Below are 17,293 nucleotides of genomic sequence, written 5' to 3'. Positions count from 1 at the left end.
GTAATGGCCACCAAGAAGACCACTTTAAGAGTTAGATCCTTCAAAGAACAGGTGCTCAACGGTTCAAAAGGAGGGCGCACTAGCACTGAAAGAACCAGATTCAGATTCCAAGATGGAACAGAGGGTCGAACGGGAAGCTTGCACAATTTGGCCGCCCGCAAGAAGTGCACCACATGAGGAATAGCAGGCTGACAAGGCCGCAAGCTGAACCCGGAGAGAAGACCAAGCCAGTCCCCTATCCAGGCCATCCTGCAACTCTAAGATGTTAGGCAGGGAAGCACGAAGAGATACCACTCCACGCACAGCACACAATCCCTCAAAGACTCCAAACCCTCACATAAGCCTCCGGGATCCCAAGAGAGTTGAGATCACTTTTTTAAAATACCCCTTCTTATCTAGGCAACCCCTTTCAAGAGCCAAGCCGTAAGACAGAAGGGACCCAGATCAAACATTGGAATGGGACCCTGCGTCAAATGGTCGTCTAAAAGAGGAAGAGGATCCGCCACCAAATGCCTCACCTGATCCGCGTACCAAGGACATCAAGGCCAATCCGGAGTCACCAGAACCACAAGACCTGGATGGCGAATGATGCGGAGAAGAACTCTGCCCACTAATGGCAGAGGGAACACATACAACAGCCCCTCCGTTGGCCATGCTTGAACCAGATTATCCAGACCCTCGGACTGACCGTCTCTGCGACAACTGAAGAAGCGGGGTGTTTTGGCGTCGACACTTGTGGCCATCAAGTCCATGAAGGACTGACCCCAAGATTGCACTAGCAACTGAAAGGCCACCAGGCTTAGACACCACTCTCCGGGATCTTGTACGTGACGACTATGTCTGATACCTGTTAGGATGCTGTTGTTTTCCACGGGGCGGTAAATGCAGCATCTTGATTGTGTCTAGTACGTATTCACTTTAAAGGACATATGTATTTTGCTCACGTGCATGGAGTTAGTACTGTTTTCATGGTTCCAGTATACTCCTATTTACATTGCGAAACTTGATTTTTCCTAGAAGAATTTATTTCTTCTTACAGATCCTACAGTTTTCATCCTGCCATTCCCTGACCTTCTGCACTTCATTCTGAGGGGATCTTGACTTCTTCCAATGACTCTTCAGGCTTTCTCATGAGGAAGAAGACGCTGTAATGTCCGGTCAGGGGGTTGTGAACATTTTTCAGGATGCTTGCAACTTTGCATCCTCCTCAGGTTTCCGGTTCGTTCTTGGAGTCTCTATAGAAACATAGAAATAGACGGCAGATAAGGGCCACGGCCCATCTAGTCTGCCCACCCCAAAGACCCTCCCCTACCTTTCTCTGTGAATAGATCCCACGTGTCTGTCCCATTTGGCCTTAAAATCAGGCACGCTGCTGGCCTCAATAACCTGAAGTGGAAGACTATTCCAGCGATCAACCACCCTTTCAGTGAAAAAGTATTTCCTGGTGTCCCTGTGCAGTTTCCCGCCCCTGATTTTCCACGGATGCCCCCTTGTTGCCGCTGGACCCTTGAAAAAAAAGATATCTTCTTCCACCTCGATGCGGCCCGTGAGATACTTGAATGTCTCGATCATGTCACCCCTCTCTCTGCGTTCCTCGAGTGAGTATAGCTTTAATTTATCCAGCCGTTCCTCGTACGGGAGATCCTTGAGTCCCGAGACCATCCTGGTGGCCATTCTCTGGACCAACTCAAGTCTCAGCACATCCTTACGGTAATGCGGCCTCCAGAATTGCACACAGTACTCCAGGTGGGGCCTCACCATGGATCTATACAATGGTATAATGACTTCAGGCTTACGGCTGACGAAACTCCTGCGTATGCAACCTATGATTTGCCTTGCCTTGGATGAAGCTTGCTCCACTTGATTGGCAGTCTTCATGTTCTCACTGACGATCACCCCTAAGTCTCGTTCTGCTTCAGTTCTTGTTAGGATCTCGCCATTAAGGGTGTAAGTCTTGCATGGATTTTGGCTGCCCAGGTGCATGACTTTGCATTTTTTGGCATTGAAGCTGAGTTGCCAGGACCTAGACCAGCACTCCAGTAGTAGTAGGTCATGCATCATGTTGTCGGGCATTGAATTTATGTCCATTGTGCTTTTGCCCACTACATTGCCCAGTTTGGCGTCATCGGTGAATAATGTCATTTTACCTCGCAGCCCTTCTACTAAGTCTCTTATAAAGATGTTGAAAAGGATCGGGCCCAGGACCGAGCCCTGTGGCACCCCACTGATCACCTCCGTCATTTCGGAGGGGGTGCCGTTCACCACCACCCTCTGAAGCCTACCTCCAAGCCAGTTCCCAACCCATTTTGTCAATGTATCACCCAATCCCATAGAACTCATCTTGCTCAGCAACTGCAGTGTGGTACGCTATCGAATGCTTTGCTGAAGTCCAGGTATACGATGTCCAGGGACTCCCCAACATCCAGCTTCCTCGTCACCCAGTCAAAGAAGCTGATCAGGTTGGATTGGCAGGATCTCCCTTTAGTAAATCCATGTTGATGGGAATCCCGTAGATTCTCCTCGTTCAGGATCGTTTCCAAATGGCGTTTGATTAGAGTTTCCATTAGTTTGCCGTCTCCAACTTGGAACCTTTCTTGTGGAGTGGAATGTTTTGTGTTTCCCTTTTAAGTGTTACTGGTCCTCAGGAACTAAGGGACGTTGTTCCACTTACTGCATGGTGCCCAAGACGGGGGCATTGAGCAGGCTGGATCCCATTCTACTGAATTAGTTTCTCAGGGTTATACATTTCTGCAGAAAAACGACGACTTAGGAAATCAGCTTGAACATTCTCCACTCCAGCTATGTGGGAGGCAGAGATGTCCTGAAGATGATACTTCGCTCAGAGCATGAGCAGAGCCGCCTCCTGCACTACCTGAGTGCTCTTGGTGCCTCCCTGACAATTGACGTAAGCCACCGCCATGTATTGTCTGACAGAACTCTGACTGACTTGCCCGACAAGAAGGAGCTGAAGGCTAACAGCGCCAGACGGATGGCTCTGGTCTCCAACACACTGATTGACCAGGACGCCTCCTCTGTGGACCAGGTGCCCTGAGCTGAGTGACCTAGACACTGAGCTCCCCAACTGAGGAAACTGGCATCCATGAGAAGCACTGTCCACTGTGGCTGATTCAGACTCGTTCCCTGAACAAGATGAGAGGTCTAGAGCCACCAACGAAGACTGCAGCATGCCAAGCCTCGCAGAGGAACAGGGAGATCCAAACTGTGCTTCTGGGGCAACTACCTCAGGAGCAGAGCAAACTGAAGAGGATGCAGTGTGCCCGCACCCACCTCACTACGTCTAGGGAAGCCACCATCAACCCCAAAACTTGAAGGAAATCCTGCGCCCAAGGACACCAAGACACCATCAGGAGGCGAATCTGAGATTGCAATTTGCTTACCCTGGCCTCTGGAAGGAAGACTTTCCCCAAGGAGGTGTCGAACAGAACCCTAAGGTACTCCAGACGCTGAGATGGGACCAACCGACTCTTGGAAAGGTTGACCACCCATCCCAGTGACTGGAGAAATTCCAACACCCGAGCCGTAACCCGGGTGCTCTCCTGCAACGACTTCACCCAAATCAACCAGTCATCCAGGTAGGGATGCACCAGAATGCCCTCTGACCGCAAGGCTTCCACAACGACCACCATCACCTTGGTGAATGTCCGCAGAGCTGTGGCCAGACCACAGGTGTGCACACAGAACTGATAGTGCTGACCCAAGATCATAAAGCGAAGGAAGCGTTGATGGGAGGCCAGAATGGGAACATGCAAGTAGGCCTCCGTCAGATCAAGAGAAGTCAGGAACACCCCCGGCTGAACCGCAAGAATGACAGACTGCAGAGTTTCCATGCGAAAGTAGGAAATTCTGAGAGCCCTGTTAACCCCCTTTAAATCTAGGATGGGCCAAAAGGTCCTCTCCTTCTTGGGCACCACAAAGTAAATCGAGTAACTGCTGGTGCCGCACTCCTGAGGGGGCACTGGAACCACTGCTTTGAGATCTAGCAAGCGTTGATGGGTCTGGCGAAAGGCCTATGTCTTCCATGCTGCCTGACACGAAGAGGCTAGAAAATGATCTGGCAGAGAGCGAGCAAACTCCAGAGCATAACCGTCCCGAACCACCTCCAGGACCCACTGATCGGATGTGATCTCGGCCCACTTGGGAAAAAAATTTGCGCACCTGGGCACCCACTGGAACCAAAGGGGGCACTGTCAAAGAGTCATTGTGCAGGACGGGCTGCGGGGGAACCGGCAGAGGGATTCCCAGCCCCCCGACGGGCCCCCCGAAAGGACTGCATGCGCTGATAAAACCGACCCCAGAAAACCCCCGAAGTCTGGAAAGTAGCAGCCCCACGCCCCGGGCGATACTTGCGAAGCTCCCGCAGACGCCCACGGCAAGTGCCACCCCGAGATGCCGGGCGGGCACAGTCCTCAGGCAGGTGGGGCACCTTAGAGTCCGTCAGAGTCAGAACCAACTTATCTAAGTCCTCTCCAAACAAAAAAGGCCACCAAAATGGAAATTTAGTAAGCTTAGTTTGGGACGCAGCAACCGCTGACCAAGCTCGTAACCACAAGGTACGTCGCGCGGCCACTCCAAACCCATAGACTTGGCAGATGTCTGCACCAAGTTAGAGAGCGCATCTGAGAGGAACGAGGCAGCCATCTCAACTTTGCCACCTCCTGATCCACCAAGGACCAGTTATCAGACTCACGATCCAGGATATCCTCGGCCCACTGAAACACGGCATGAGCCACCTGCCCCCCACCCCCCCAAAATAGCCACCTGGACCCCCAAGGCAGAGACATCAAAATTCTGTTCAAGAATGGTCTCCAACTTACGCTCCTCAGATCCACATAAGGCAGAATCACCCTCAACAGGCACAGTATGCTGCTTAGCAATCACTGAGACCACCGTGTCCACCACTGGCGACTTCAAAGTAGCCCGATCCCTCTAGCATGGGATACAAATGTGCCCTGACGCTTACCAACTGAATCAGCGCCTCTGGTGTATTCCACTTTGCCAGCACAAGATCCCGAATATCCTGATGCATAGGAAAAGAGCGGGAAACAGCGCGGATCCCCCAAAGAGGGTCCTCTCACATGTTTCTTCAAAACGCAGCACCGAGGAGACCTGCTGAATCAGGTCTGGTAGCTCATCCCTCTGAAAAAGGCACACCACGGACGCCTTTTCATTGGAAGGTGGGAAACCCAATGCCTCGCTGCCAGTGGCCATCCCCTCGAGAGGATCCTGGAATTCCTCAAAAGGGTCCAGGTTCTCATCTAGGCCAACATGCTCCTCTGACCTCCAATCTGCAACCCAAGCCACCCATGGGCACTTGAACAAGAGAGGAGGAAGAGGGGACGCCAAAGGAGAAGAGGGAGGCAAAGCCACAGGGGATGGGGATGGTATCCCCCCCAAAATCCCCCAGACGCACGTGGGACCCCCAGCCGCCTGAAAATAGGCTCTGCACAAAGAAAAATGAAAATCAGAGGAAAACTCCCCAGGGGAGTTCCATGGGGCTCCCTACCACAGCAGGGGACCCAGCTGAAACTGCCCCCGTTTTTCCAATAAAGGGGGAAGGTCACCTGAGGTTGCAGACAAAATGGAGGGGCCTGTCTGTTAAAATGGCTAAGTTCTCGCCAAAAATAACCCCTCCAGGGCCTGTAGAAGCTGGGAAGCCTGCACTGTCCCAGCCGTTAAAGCAGGCAAGCCAGCATCAGCTGTTAACAAAAATCAGCTGAGAGGGAATCCCTCCGGGGGCAGTGGGGGAAGACCGGGCTTCCCCACTGCTCCTTGCTGACTCGCGAGGCACTAAGGCCGGGGAACCCTGAACGCCTGCAACCTCTGCCGGTGCGGTCTGCAACCACGACCGCACCGGCACGAACAACTGTTTTCAGGCCGGCCGCAAGTACCTCGCGTCTGGACCAAAATTGTGCACCACTTCCTAGCTAGAATAAAAGTGCCTGTTAGTCAAAAAATACAGTAATTTACAGCATAGTTAAAGGTAATGCAACCCTTCAGACCGGTACCTACCTCAGGATTTTTTTTTTATTTTTTTTTTACAGAACAGACTCCACTGGCTCTCAAAGCAGCATGCCTTGCTTGACTTAGGGGGCAAGGTTTACTGCTGAGACACCTCTAAAAAAATGTTGGGGAGGTGAAGGAAATGGGGGGGAGGGATCTAGCACAAGACCTGCCAGGTTTGACACCCCCGAGGTCGGACGGACCCCCAAACAGGGCCCACTCAAGTTCAATCTGGCACAAAAATGGGGACTAGGATCCCTAAACAAATTCCAACAGCCATACCAAGGGAGATGGGTACAGCTCACTCACACTTCTGGAGATTGAAAGAAGACTGATAGGAAATGGGGAAGGTACCTATTATCTACTATTCCACTGTTTTGTTTCAGACTCCTCCTGCTGGTCATGATGAGATATACCTGCTTGTAAGATTAACCTCTACCAGACTGGAGAGTGCTAAAGAATTATTTTTTATAATTATTTTCACTAAGTGCAATACAAATTAAATACATTTTGTATTTGTATTAAGTGATGTCTTAAATATAAAATGTATTTAATTTGTATTGCACTTATTGAAAATATTGAAAATGAACATAGAATTTTTTTAAAAAAATTATTTTCACTATTTTGCCCAGCACCGAGGTCAGATCTGTAATTTCCCAGATCCTTTTTGTGTTGCAAATGTACGCTCCATCTTATATATATGGCAAACTGAGTTCCACCAAAAATTATAGTTTAATCTGTCACAATTTTTCCAGTTATGTGTAATTTGTTGAACTGCTACTCCAGTCAATATAAATAAAAGTTTATTGTTATTTGACGAAATTTGACTCTGAGCTCTCATTGCAGTACCAAACAAAATCGTATCATATGTCAAGGCTACCGGATTTTCTAACATCCTATTAATTTGAGGCCAAATTGATTTCCAAAATATTAATATGAATGGACAATAAAATAAAAGATGATCTAATGTCCCTGCTTCTAGATGACAATGCCAGCATCTATTAGACTTAGAGCTATCAATTCTATGTAAACGTGTAGGGGTCCATAAAGCTCTATGTAAAATAAAAAACCAAGTTTGTCTCATAGAAGCTGACAATGTACATCTTAACCTCCAAGACCAAAAAGGATATATAGATAAGTTCAAGAGGATTTGGGGACCATTAACAGATTTTTGTAATGACTGATTTTCATTTTTCCCATATTAAGATAATGGTTAAAGGAGGGAGGGTGGGAGGGGGTAAGGATTTTAATCTCTTTGTCATAAATTATAAATAATTTATCATAATAGATGTTATTCTTATGTGACAATAACAAAATAAAGGGAGGGAAGAGGATTCATAATTAAATAATAATTGATAAAATCATTACAGTTTATATATGTAAAATCATAATAAGGATAATATAAGATATGTTTTATATAAAGTACATTATAGAAATATCAAGTGTATTGTTAAAATAATTGTATGAAAATTTATGACACTTGTTGTTATATGAAAAAATCAATAAAAAACTTAAAACGAGATAAAACGACATTACCAATAATCATAATAAAATCAAAATAAAATTTGATAATCAACATATTAAAAAAAAAAATTTCCCAGATCTCCCCTGGAACCCTTTTCTCACATCAAACTTTTTACACTTACGCTGATGACATCCTCGTCCTCCTTGAGACCGACTCGAACCTCACTAACCTCTCCACGAACATATCCTCATGCATAAAGAACCTCCAATCCTGGGCATTCACAATGCATATGAAACTAAACGAGTCCAAAACAAAACTCCTTTGGCTCGGCCAAAAATTAGACCATCTACCTTCCTCCATCCCATTGTCCACTGGCCCTCCATTACAGCTCGAGTTCTCAAGCAAAGTTCTGGGTGTCACCTTAGACTCTTCTCTATCCTTCAACGAACATCTCCAATCCCTGGTGAATAAATGCTTCTTCAGCCTTCACATGCTAAGGAAAGTCAGACCCTATTTTCACCAAAAACACTTCGCAGTCCTAGTACAATCCATCATCCTCTCCAGATTGGATTATTGCAATTCTATCTACCTCAGCCTAACCAAGAAAAGCCTCCACAGACTTCAGCGGATTCAGAACGCCGCAGCTAAGCTTGTTTTTGCGAAAAGCAAATTTGATCACGTCTCACCACTCCTGTCTAAGCTCCATTGGCTCCCAGTAATCCCCAGGATCCACTTCAAATGTGCGTGTCTGGCCTACAAGATCCTACATGGCATCCTTCCTGCCGTTATCCCTCTATCCGGGAACTCCCCAACCCCTACTTCCTCCAGATCCTCCCAAATTTTTAAACTATCCTTCCCTTCCATAAAAGGTATTTCCCATGTAGGCAAACTTGGGTCATCCCTCCCCTTTAGAATCACTGAGATCTGGAATAACCTCACCTCCCCTCTCCGAACCTCAAGCTCCCTCCAACTCTTCCGCAAACACCTAAAAACCTGGCTATTCTCAAAACTGTAACACTTCCCCCCTCTTAGGCCTCTCACCTTCCCCCTTTACACCTAACTCTTTAATCTCTCCACTGTAGTTCCTCTCTCATCTTTCTTCCTGTAAACCGTGCCGAGCTCCGCATTCGTGGAGATGGTGCGGTATATAAACCCAAGGTTTAGTTTAGTTTAGTTTTAGTTTAGGATGTTGAATGGCTGCAAACCATATGAACATTCAAAGTATGATGAAACTGTTGTGAGGTGTCTGCTGTGAATAATTTAATTAAGTTTCATTTTTTATAACGATGTCAGTCTGCTTTGTATTTTCAAGGGATAAGTACCAGGGTGGTTCCATTCAATGAAGGAAGAAAGTCACTATCTTTGAACTTTTAGCGCAGTATGTGAGCGTTTTTCTCTGTTCCTGAAGAAGGAACCAAAGTACTTTGTCAGACAGGGGACTTGCTTCACATGAGACTGAGCTAATTTGTACTGCATTTGCTTGATATTACAAGTATGATCGAAAATTTAACTTTGAAGTATATGTTTGAGACCTGTGGCCATTTTCTTTCTTTTTTTTTGAAGGTTTCAAGAAGTGGTCACATTACCAAAGTGTTTTACTTGAGCATGATTGTTGTTTTTGAAACACAATGGAGTGTAATATGATGTAAAGGGGTAGTCTGGTAGTTTTTGTTATTTCAGAGATCCACATACCTTATCTCAGGGGTGGATTCCATCTGAAATGTGGGGTCCCGATACTGAGTTCACTCCTCACCAACATTTATGGTTTTTTCATTATTTTTGTTATTTAGTTTTTTGTAGTTAAGAGTGTTTCATATGTTTTACACTCAAAATTTTGTGTATCACTTTCATAGCGAAGATTTTTTTAGTTATATATTTTCAGATTTCCTCCCTATATATTGTTTTAAGAGGAAGGATTTTTGGTAAGAAACTTTCCAGGAAACCAATCGGATCGTTTTTTTCTACTCCCTCTGGAATCCCAATAAGTCTCAAATTATTTCTCTTGCTCCTATTAATGCAATCTTCCAGATCCCTTCCTAAATTTTCAATTATTTTCTTGTCCACTTTACATTGCTGTATAACAATTTCATTCCTTTCTGTACATTTTTCTAGCTGATCAAATTTAAGATCCATAACTTCCATCCTTTTAGTAAGGTTAGCTACCTCTTCTTTAACTTCCAGGAGAGTTTTTGAATTACTAGTCACGATGTCTTTAATTTGCTGTAACTCCGCAAAGATGTCTCTACGATCCTCCTTTGTCAACGACATTTTCGTGGGAAACGACGGCTCCGGCTTAGATCTTTTCCCTGAAGTTAAGCCCGACATCTCTCCTTTTTGTTGCTTATTTGAAGCCATATTATACCCTAATTTCACCAGCAGAGGGAGCAAAACTATTTATAGCTTAAATCTTCTTATTTTAATCCTGTTAGTACGGAGCTGCTCGTTCACCCATCCATCCGATTGCATGTCCAAGCCACGCCCCCCTATATATTGTTTTGTTTGGGGGGTAGTGTTTGGTTTTAAATAGATTTGGTGCCAGTTTTGGCCAAAACAACATTTTCAGTCAGCCTCTATCTTCCCTGTTGCAAGCTGCTGTGTTCTGGATTTGCTCCTTCATGGAAGTGCTTGAAATCTTCTCACTTGGGACCTGGGTTGGCCACTGTTGGAATTAGGATACTGGACTTGATAGACTTTCGGTCTGTCCCAGTATGGCAATTCTTATGTGGTTGGACACTACTTGGTAGGACTTCCCTTTTCCCTCAGTTTTGACCTCAGAGTTGATGTTATGATGCATCAAACTATCTTTTCCCTAGTCCCCCCAAGTTACAATTTTAGAGAGTAATTTTACCCTCATCACTGCCATTCTTGACTCCTTATGTATAATGTCTTAACAACTAGTAGGTTGGAAAGAATACAATTTCAGCAGAAGACTAAGCTGGCAGCAACCTAGCAGAAAGTCCTCATATGACTAAAAATGAACAAAATGAGCAGGAACAAGTCTAATGTCTGGGGAGACCACAGGCGTACTCATCTTTAGTTAGGAACCACTAAATGAGCCCATTCCAGCACAAGATATATTTACCACGTCTATTAATCATTAATTTTGTTTATCAAAAACATTACATACTGGCAGTAAAAGAGCACAAAAATGGTACTGATTTGAGGTCATAAGTCTGTTCCCCATTATAGGTTTTCAATGTAAATGTTTGGCAATGCCTCACAAAACAGATTTAAGAACAAACAGCTGAAGAATTTAAAATAGATTAAAAATCTAAAATAGCTGAGCTACTCATTATGCAGAGAAATAATATGCCTGCTATAACCTTTTCAGCATTATCCCTTAGCCAGCAACTGAAGGCAATATTGATGATGTGCATATGCTTACCACCTCAGGTATGCCATCAGTCCTGAACTCTTCTGATCTTCTGGCTCGTCCACGGCCACCTCGTGCACCACCCCTGTTTCCACGACCAGGACGGGCAAGACTGCCAAAGTTAATATTCAGCTGGGAAGTAATGTCATTAGCAGATTTACGGAAATAGTGGTGGTCATCCTCATCTTCCTCTTTCAGTACCTATAGTGATAAAGTAAACAGCTTGTGGAGTTCATGAAATTTCAGAGCCGACTCCACTTGTTAAAAAAGAGCTGTTTAATTGTAACAAACTCACTGAACATAGTATGTTACCAACATCAAACTGGTGACACTATCTGATAAAACATGTACATTTTCTAGAGCCTTCTAGGGAGGACCCCTCAAGGCAAACAGAGTAATTTCACCAGCCACACAACTTCCTTCAGTCCTATAATTAATCTAATGACATCCCCTCCAGAAAAGAATGTGTGAGAACTGGTGGATCTGCTATCTTCAGAGAAGACACATTACTGTTTTCTCTATTGACAAGCAGATCATTAGGTCACAGACATGGGACTCACTACTCAAGTGCTAGCAATCAAAACAAAAAGGGAAAAAAACAGCCTTCTCTGCAAAACTAAATTCTTTGGTGCCCTCTACCCACCATCTCTCTCAAAAAAAAAAAATTAAAAATCCACCCTAAGCAAATAGCTTCTAGGGAGGCTGGGGCTGGACTTTAAACTTCAGAATGGCATTGAAGAACAGATTGCCCAAAACCATTATCATAAGAGAAACCTCTATATAAACAATATGATTTGAATAAATCCACAAAACAGCTCTGCATATATTCTCAAGAAGGTTAAATCAGATTGACCAATTCTACCTTAGTTCGACATGCCCTAAAGACAAATCTGCTTGGGTGTAAAGAAAAAATAAGTAACATACCATACTATTAAACAAAGTTCTTGACACAACAATCTTAAAATTGCTGGGGTCAAAAAATAAAGCTGATGGATGCTAAGAGCTCTTGTTCACTTCAGATAAGACAATAGCATGTAAGGCCTATTCATCTTTATTAGTGTGTGGGATTGGAAAACAGCTTGTAGTGCAAACAGTGAAATGTGATGGACTTCGCAGGCCAATATTGTGCCCAATACAGCATCAGCAACAAGAAAGCTTAGGGGTAGGACTAGAAATTGGTATGTTTGACTCCTCCAACCAAAGATGTGCTCCAACAACCCCTGATTCGTAAGACAACTAAGGTAGCAATAAGACCAATCTTAGCAATACATTGTATACATGTGCACCTTTATCCAATTCTAATGGAATTTTGTTTAAGAATAAATTACCAGGGCCTGAAGCATTTCCATTTTGCACATTTAAACGATTACAAGCAAAGTGGCCTATGTAAAATGCTTTAGACCACAGGGTCCTAGAAGTTCAAAGGGTACCTTCTTTAACTAAATTAAAACACTGATTGCCTCTCTTTTGAGGAAAAAAATTACTTAGGCTCCCATCAAGGGACACCGTGGATAGATTAAAGGAAGGCTTCAAATGAGCAAGCCTGCATAAATTTTTCAACTAAAATACAACAAAAATCTGTCTGCCTTGCACATGATAATACACACCAAGAGGTCATGCAATAAATAAGCTACATTAGAGCCTAATGGCTAGTGCAGTGGACTGAGATGCTGGGGGACTGGGTTCAATTCACACTACAGCAACTTGTGACTCTAGGCAAGTCACGTAAAGCACAGTTACTTACCGTAACAGTTGTTATCCAGGAACAGCAGACAGCTATTCTCACATATGGGTGACATCATCCACGGAGCCCAGATGCGGACAGCCTCGCAAGCAGACTTGCTTGTAGAAACTCAGAAGTTTCGAGTCTGCCGCACCGCGCATGCCTTCCCGCCCAGCACAGGGTGAGTCTCCTCAGTTCAGATAGCTAGCAGAGAAGCCAACCAGGGGAGGTGGGTGGATTGTGAGAATAGCTGCTTGCTGTCCCTGGATAACAACTGTTATAGTAAGTAACTATGCTTTATCCCAGGACAAGCAGACAGCCTATTCTCACATATGGGTGACCTCCAAGCTAACCAGAATGGGATGGTGGGAGTGTTGGCAACTTAGGAGAATAAATTTTGTAATGCTCGCTAGCCAAAATGGCCATCCCGTCTGGAGAAAACATCCAGACAATAATGAGAAGTGAAAGTATAAACCGAGGACCAAGTGGCAGCTTTGCAAATTTCCTCAATAGGAGTGGATCTGAGGAAAGCTACTGAAGCTGCCATGACTCTGACTTTGAGGGCTGTGACTTGACTCTGTAGATGCAGTCCAGCCTGGGCATAGCAGAAAGAGATACAAGCAGCCATCCAGTTGGAGATGGTACGCTTAGAAATTGGATGTCCCAACTTGTTCGGATCGAAGGAGACAAAAAGTTGAGGAGCAGATCTGTGGGGTTTGGTGCACGTTTACAGTCCAGAATATGAAGAGCTGATTCTCCAGGATGAGAATGAGGCCTTGGAAAAAAAACACTGGAAGTACAACAGATTGGTTGAGATGATATTCTGAAACCATTTTAGGTAAGAATTTAGGATGAGTACGGAGGACCACCTTGTCATAATAGAAAACTGTGAAAGGTGGATCAGCAACTAAAGCTTGCAGCTCACTGACTCTTCGAGCAGATGTGAGGGCAATGAGAAACACCAATTTCCAAGTGAGATATTTCAGATGAGCCATAGACATTGGTTCAAATGGAGGCTTCATTAACTGAGCAAGAACAACATTGAGATCCCAAACCACTGGAGGTGGTTTGAGCGGAGGTTTGACATTGAAAAGTCCTTTCATAAATTTGGAAACCACCGGATAAGCAGAGAGGGGTTTCCCTTCAATAGGCTGAAGGAAAGCACTGAGATGGACTCGGATAGATGTAGACTTGAGGCCAGAGGTAGATAAGTGCTAAAATAATCCAGAACATGAGAGATGCACCATGTAGAAAATCTAGTCCATTTTTGGTGATAGCATTGTCTAGTGGCAGGCTTTCTAGAAGCCTCTAAAATGTCTCGTACAGGTTGAGAAAACTGAAGAGGAGTTATTTTCAGAGGTACCAAGCTGTCATGTGCAGAGACTGCAGGTTGGGATGAAGTAGAGACCCTTGACTCTGTGTAAGCAGAGACGGAAAAACTGGTAGAAGTTATGGCTCCCTGCTTTAAACATGTCTTTATTGATAATGGCAAACAGCCCAAACAAGCAAATACAGCAGCGAAATAAAAAGGCAATACAGGAGGAGCAAGAAAAACCTTTTATCAATCGCCAAATTAACAAGTTAAAAAGTGATAAATTGCCAGGACCGGATGGTATACATCCCAGGGTACTAAAAGAACTCAAACATGAAATTGCTGACCTGCTGTTAGTGATCTGTAACCTGTCACTAAAATCGTCTGTAGTACCTGAAGATTGAAGGGTGGCCAATGTTATGCCGATTTTTAAAAAGGGCTCCAGGGGAGATCTGGGAAATTACAGGCCGGTAAACCTCACTTCAGTGCCAAGCAAAATGGTAGAAACAATTATAAAAAATTGTGGAGGAGGTAGTAAAGCAGAGTACGATTTTGGGTTTCAAATTGGGACTGGACAAATTCTTGAAGGAAAAGGGGATTGAAGGGTATAATTAGAGGAGTACTATACAGTACAAATGCTTTAGAGTAATAGATCACTTACAGGTCATTGACCTAGGGGGCTGCCGCGGGAGCGGACTGCTGGGCATGATGGACCTGTGGTCTGACTCAGCAGAAGCGATTCTTATGTTCTTAACCTCTATATTAATAAGCAGATACAGGCCGCCCCAGGGTGAGGGAGCCCACAGAGGTGCAGATCAGTGTGCAACAAAAGAAAAACTGCAGGCCCTCCCCAACCCCAAAGCCCCCTTCAGGTGCAGTGCCTGCCGGGACCATTGACCATAAATTTTCATATAAGAAAGGTCCAGGGACCTACAAGCAAGCAAACAATCAGGAAACCAGGCACACCACTCCACACAATAGACACACAATAAACACTACAGCCAACTCAACCACCAACCCATGCAGTCCTCCCCTATGAAGCCCACCCCACCTCCACCCTCGGAGTGCAGGCAGGGACCCACCTAGGAGCCACCATCAGGAGAACCCAATGTACAAATAGGCAAAAGAAGGGGACGGTCAGCCCCAAAGGGCTAAGAAGAGAAGAGGTCCAGCAAGTTCTTCAACAGAGCAACATGCTCCCTGCTGCTGAGTTGAAGTAGAAGGGAGTACCAAGGTTGTCTCGTCCACCAAGGAGCTATCAGAATCATGGTGGCATGATTATTATTCAGCTTGACAAGAGTCTTGAGGATAAGAGAGAATGGAGGGAATGCATACAGGAAGAGATTTGTTCATTCCAACAGAAAAGCATCTGCCTCAAGGCGATGAGGAGAGTAACATAGTAACATAGTAGATGACGGCAGATAAAGACCCGAATGGTCCATCCAGTCTGCCTAACCTGATTCAATTTAAATTTTTTTTTTTTTTTTCTTCTTAGCTATTTCTGGGCAAGAATCCAAAGCTTTACCCGGTACTATGCTTGGGTTCCACCTGCCGAAATCTCTGTTAAGACTTACTCCAGCCCATCTACACCCTCCCAGCCATTGAAGCCCTCCCCTGCCCATCCTCCACCAAACGGCCATACACAGACACAGACCGTGCAAGTCTGCCCAGTAACTGGCCTTAGTTCAATCTATATATATAAAATCGGATGTATGTATGTATGTGCCGCGATCACGCAAAAATGGCTTGACCGATTTGAACGAAACTTGGTATGCAGATCCCTCACTACCCGGGATGATATGTTCTGGGGGTCTCGCGGCCCACCTGCACACGTGGGCGGAGCTACAAACAGATAATCGGATTTCACCCATTCATGTCAATGGAAAAAATGTAAAGAGCTGCCAACGCAAAATCGGCTTGCCCGATTTGAACGAAACTTGGTATGCCGATCCCTCACTACCTGGGGTGATATGTTCTGGGGGTCTCACGGCCCACCTGCACATGTGGGCGGAGCTACAAACATAAAATCAGATTTCACCCATTCATGTCAATGGAAAAAATGTAAAACAGCTGCTAACGCAAAAACGGCTTGCCCGATTTGAACGAAACTTGGTATGCGGATCCCTCACTACCCGGGATGATATGTTCTGGGGGTCTCGCGGCCCAACTGCACACGTGGGCGGAGCTACAAACAGAACTTCAGATTTCACCCATTCAAGTCAATGGGAAAAATGTAAAAAGCTGTGGGACCGATTTGAACGAAACTTGGTATGCAGATCCCTCACTACCTGGGGTGATATGTTCTGGGGATCTCGCGACCCTCCTGCACACGTGGGCGGAGCTACAAACAGAAAATCAGATTTCACCCATTCATGTCAATGGAAAAAATGTAAAAAGCTGCCATTCTCACTGTGACCAATTTGGACGAAACTTGGTATGCAGATCCCTCACTACCTGGGGTGATATGTTCTGGGGGTCTCACGGCCCACCTGCACACGTGGGCGGAGCTACAAACTGAAAATCAGATTTCACCCATTCATGTCAATGGAAAAAATGTAAAATGCTGCCATTCTCACAGTAATTCACAAACGGCTTGACCGATTTGAACGAAACTTGGTATGCAGATCCCTCACTACCTGGGGTGATATGTTCTGGGGGTCTCGCGGCCCACAACTCTATGTTGCTTGCTCAAGGGTGGGTTCACCCAAGAATTTATATGTTCTTGCTCCTGGAGGTGAAACTAAAATTGTTGTTTATAATCAAGTTTTGCGTTAGTTGTATTGTATTCATTTTGTCAAATATTTCACATTATAATTTGAATATATGTGTGTGTGTGTGTGTATGTATGTATGTTCCAGCATAACTCTTCAATGCATGGACAGATTTCAACCAAACTTGACATACACATTACTTACTATCTGAGGACAAACACTGTGGAGGTGGGAAGGGGGGGGGATATGTAAAAATGATTGAAAATGACAGATTTTAGTATCTACCCCATAGTGTTTTCAGGCTCACACATGAATACTCAGCATAAATCTGAAACGCATGGAGAGATTTCAACCAAACTTGGTACACATATGACTTACTATCTGGGGAAAAATATTGTGCAGGTGGGACGGGGTAAAATACTGTGGGGGTGGGAAGGGGGTGATATGTTAAAATTATCAAAAGCGACAGATATTAATGTCCAACCCATAGTTTTCGGGCTCGCAGAGATGAATACCGACACTCCCGATGCCGTTTAAGTCTAAGTTCAGCCCCATAGAGAGGGATATTCCTTTGGGACATGTGGAGGGTAGGGGGTTGGGACATGGGGGTGGGGCATATGGGACATGTGGGGGGGTAACGTGGGGGGTGGGACATGTGGGACATAGGGAGGTGGGACATGTAGGGGGT

The 17,293-nt window shown here is 45.1% G+C and overlaps 1 protein-coding gene across 5 annotated transcripts in view; it reads right to left on the bottom strand.

The window, feature by feature from the left end:
• HABP4 (hyaluronan binding protein 4) overlaps positions 1-17,293 on the bottom strand; it is a 152,067-nt gene that overhangs the window by 47,138 nt on the left and 87,636 nt on the right. For 3 of the 5 annotated variants that reach the window (XR_004540575.1, XM_033957516.1, XM_033957602.1), the window contains exon 7: positions 10,872-11,060. Coding sequence is in view for 4 of the 5 variants with exons in the window: in XM_033957516.1 (XP_033813407.1) it covers positions 10,872-11,060 (189 nt within the window). In the remaining variant the exon portion in view is untranslated. The remainder of the gene's footprint in view (positions 1-10,871; positions 11,061-17,293) is intronic. The other 2 variants (XM_033957721.1, XM_033957774.1) reach the window with 1 other exon arrangement.

This window comes from Geotrypetes seraphini, chromosome 1, assembly GCF_902459505.1.
Source record: "Geotrypetes seraphini chromosome 1, aGeoSer1.1, whole genome shotgun sequence".
Taxonomy (NCBI): Eukaryota; Metazoa; Chordata; class Amphibia; order Gymnophiona; family Dermophiidae; genus Geotrypetes; species Geotrypetes seraphini.
This window is presented reverse-complemented; position numbering and strand designations above follow the sequence as displayed.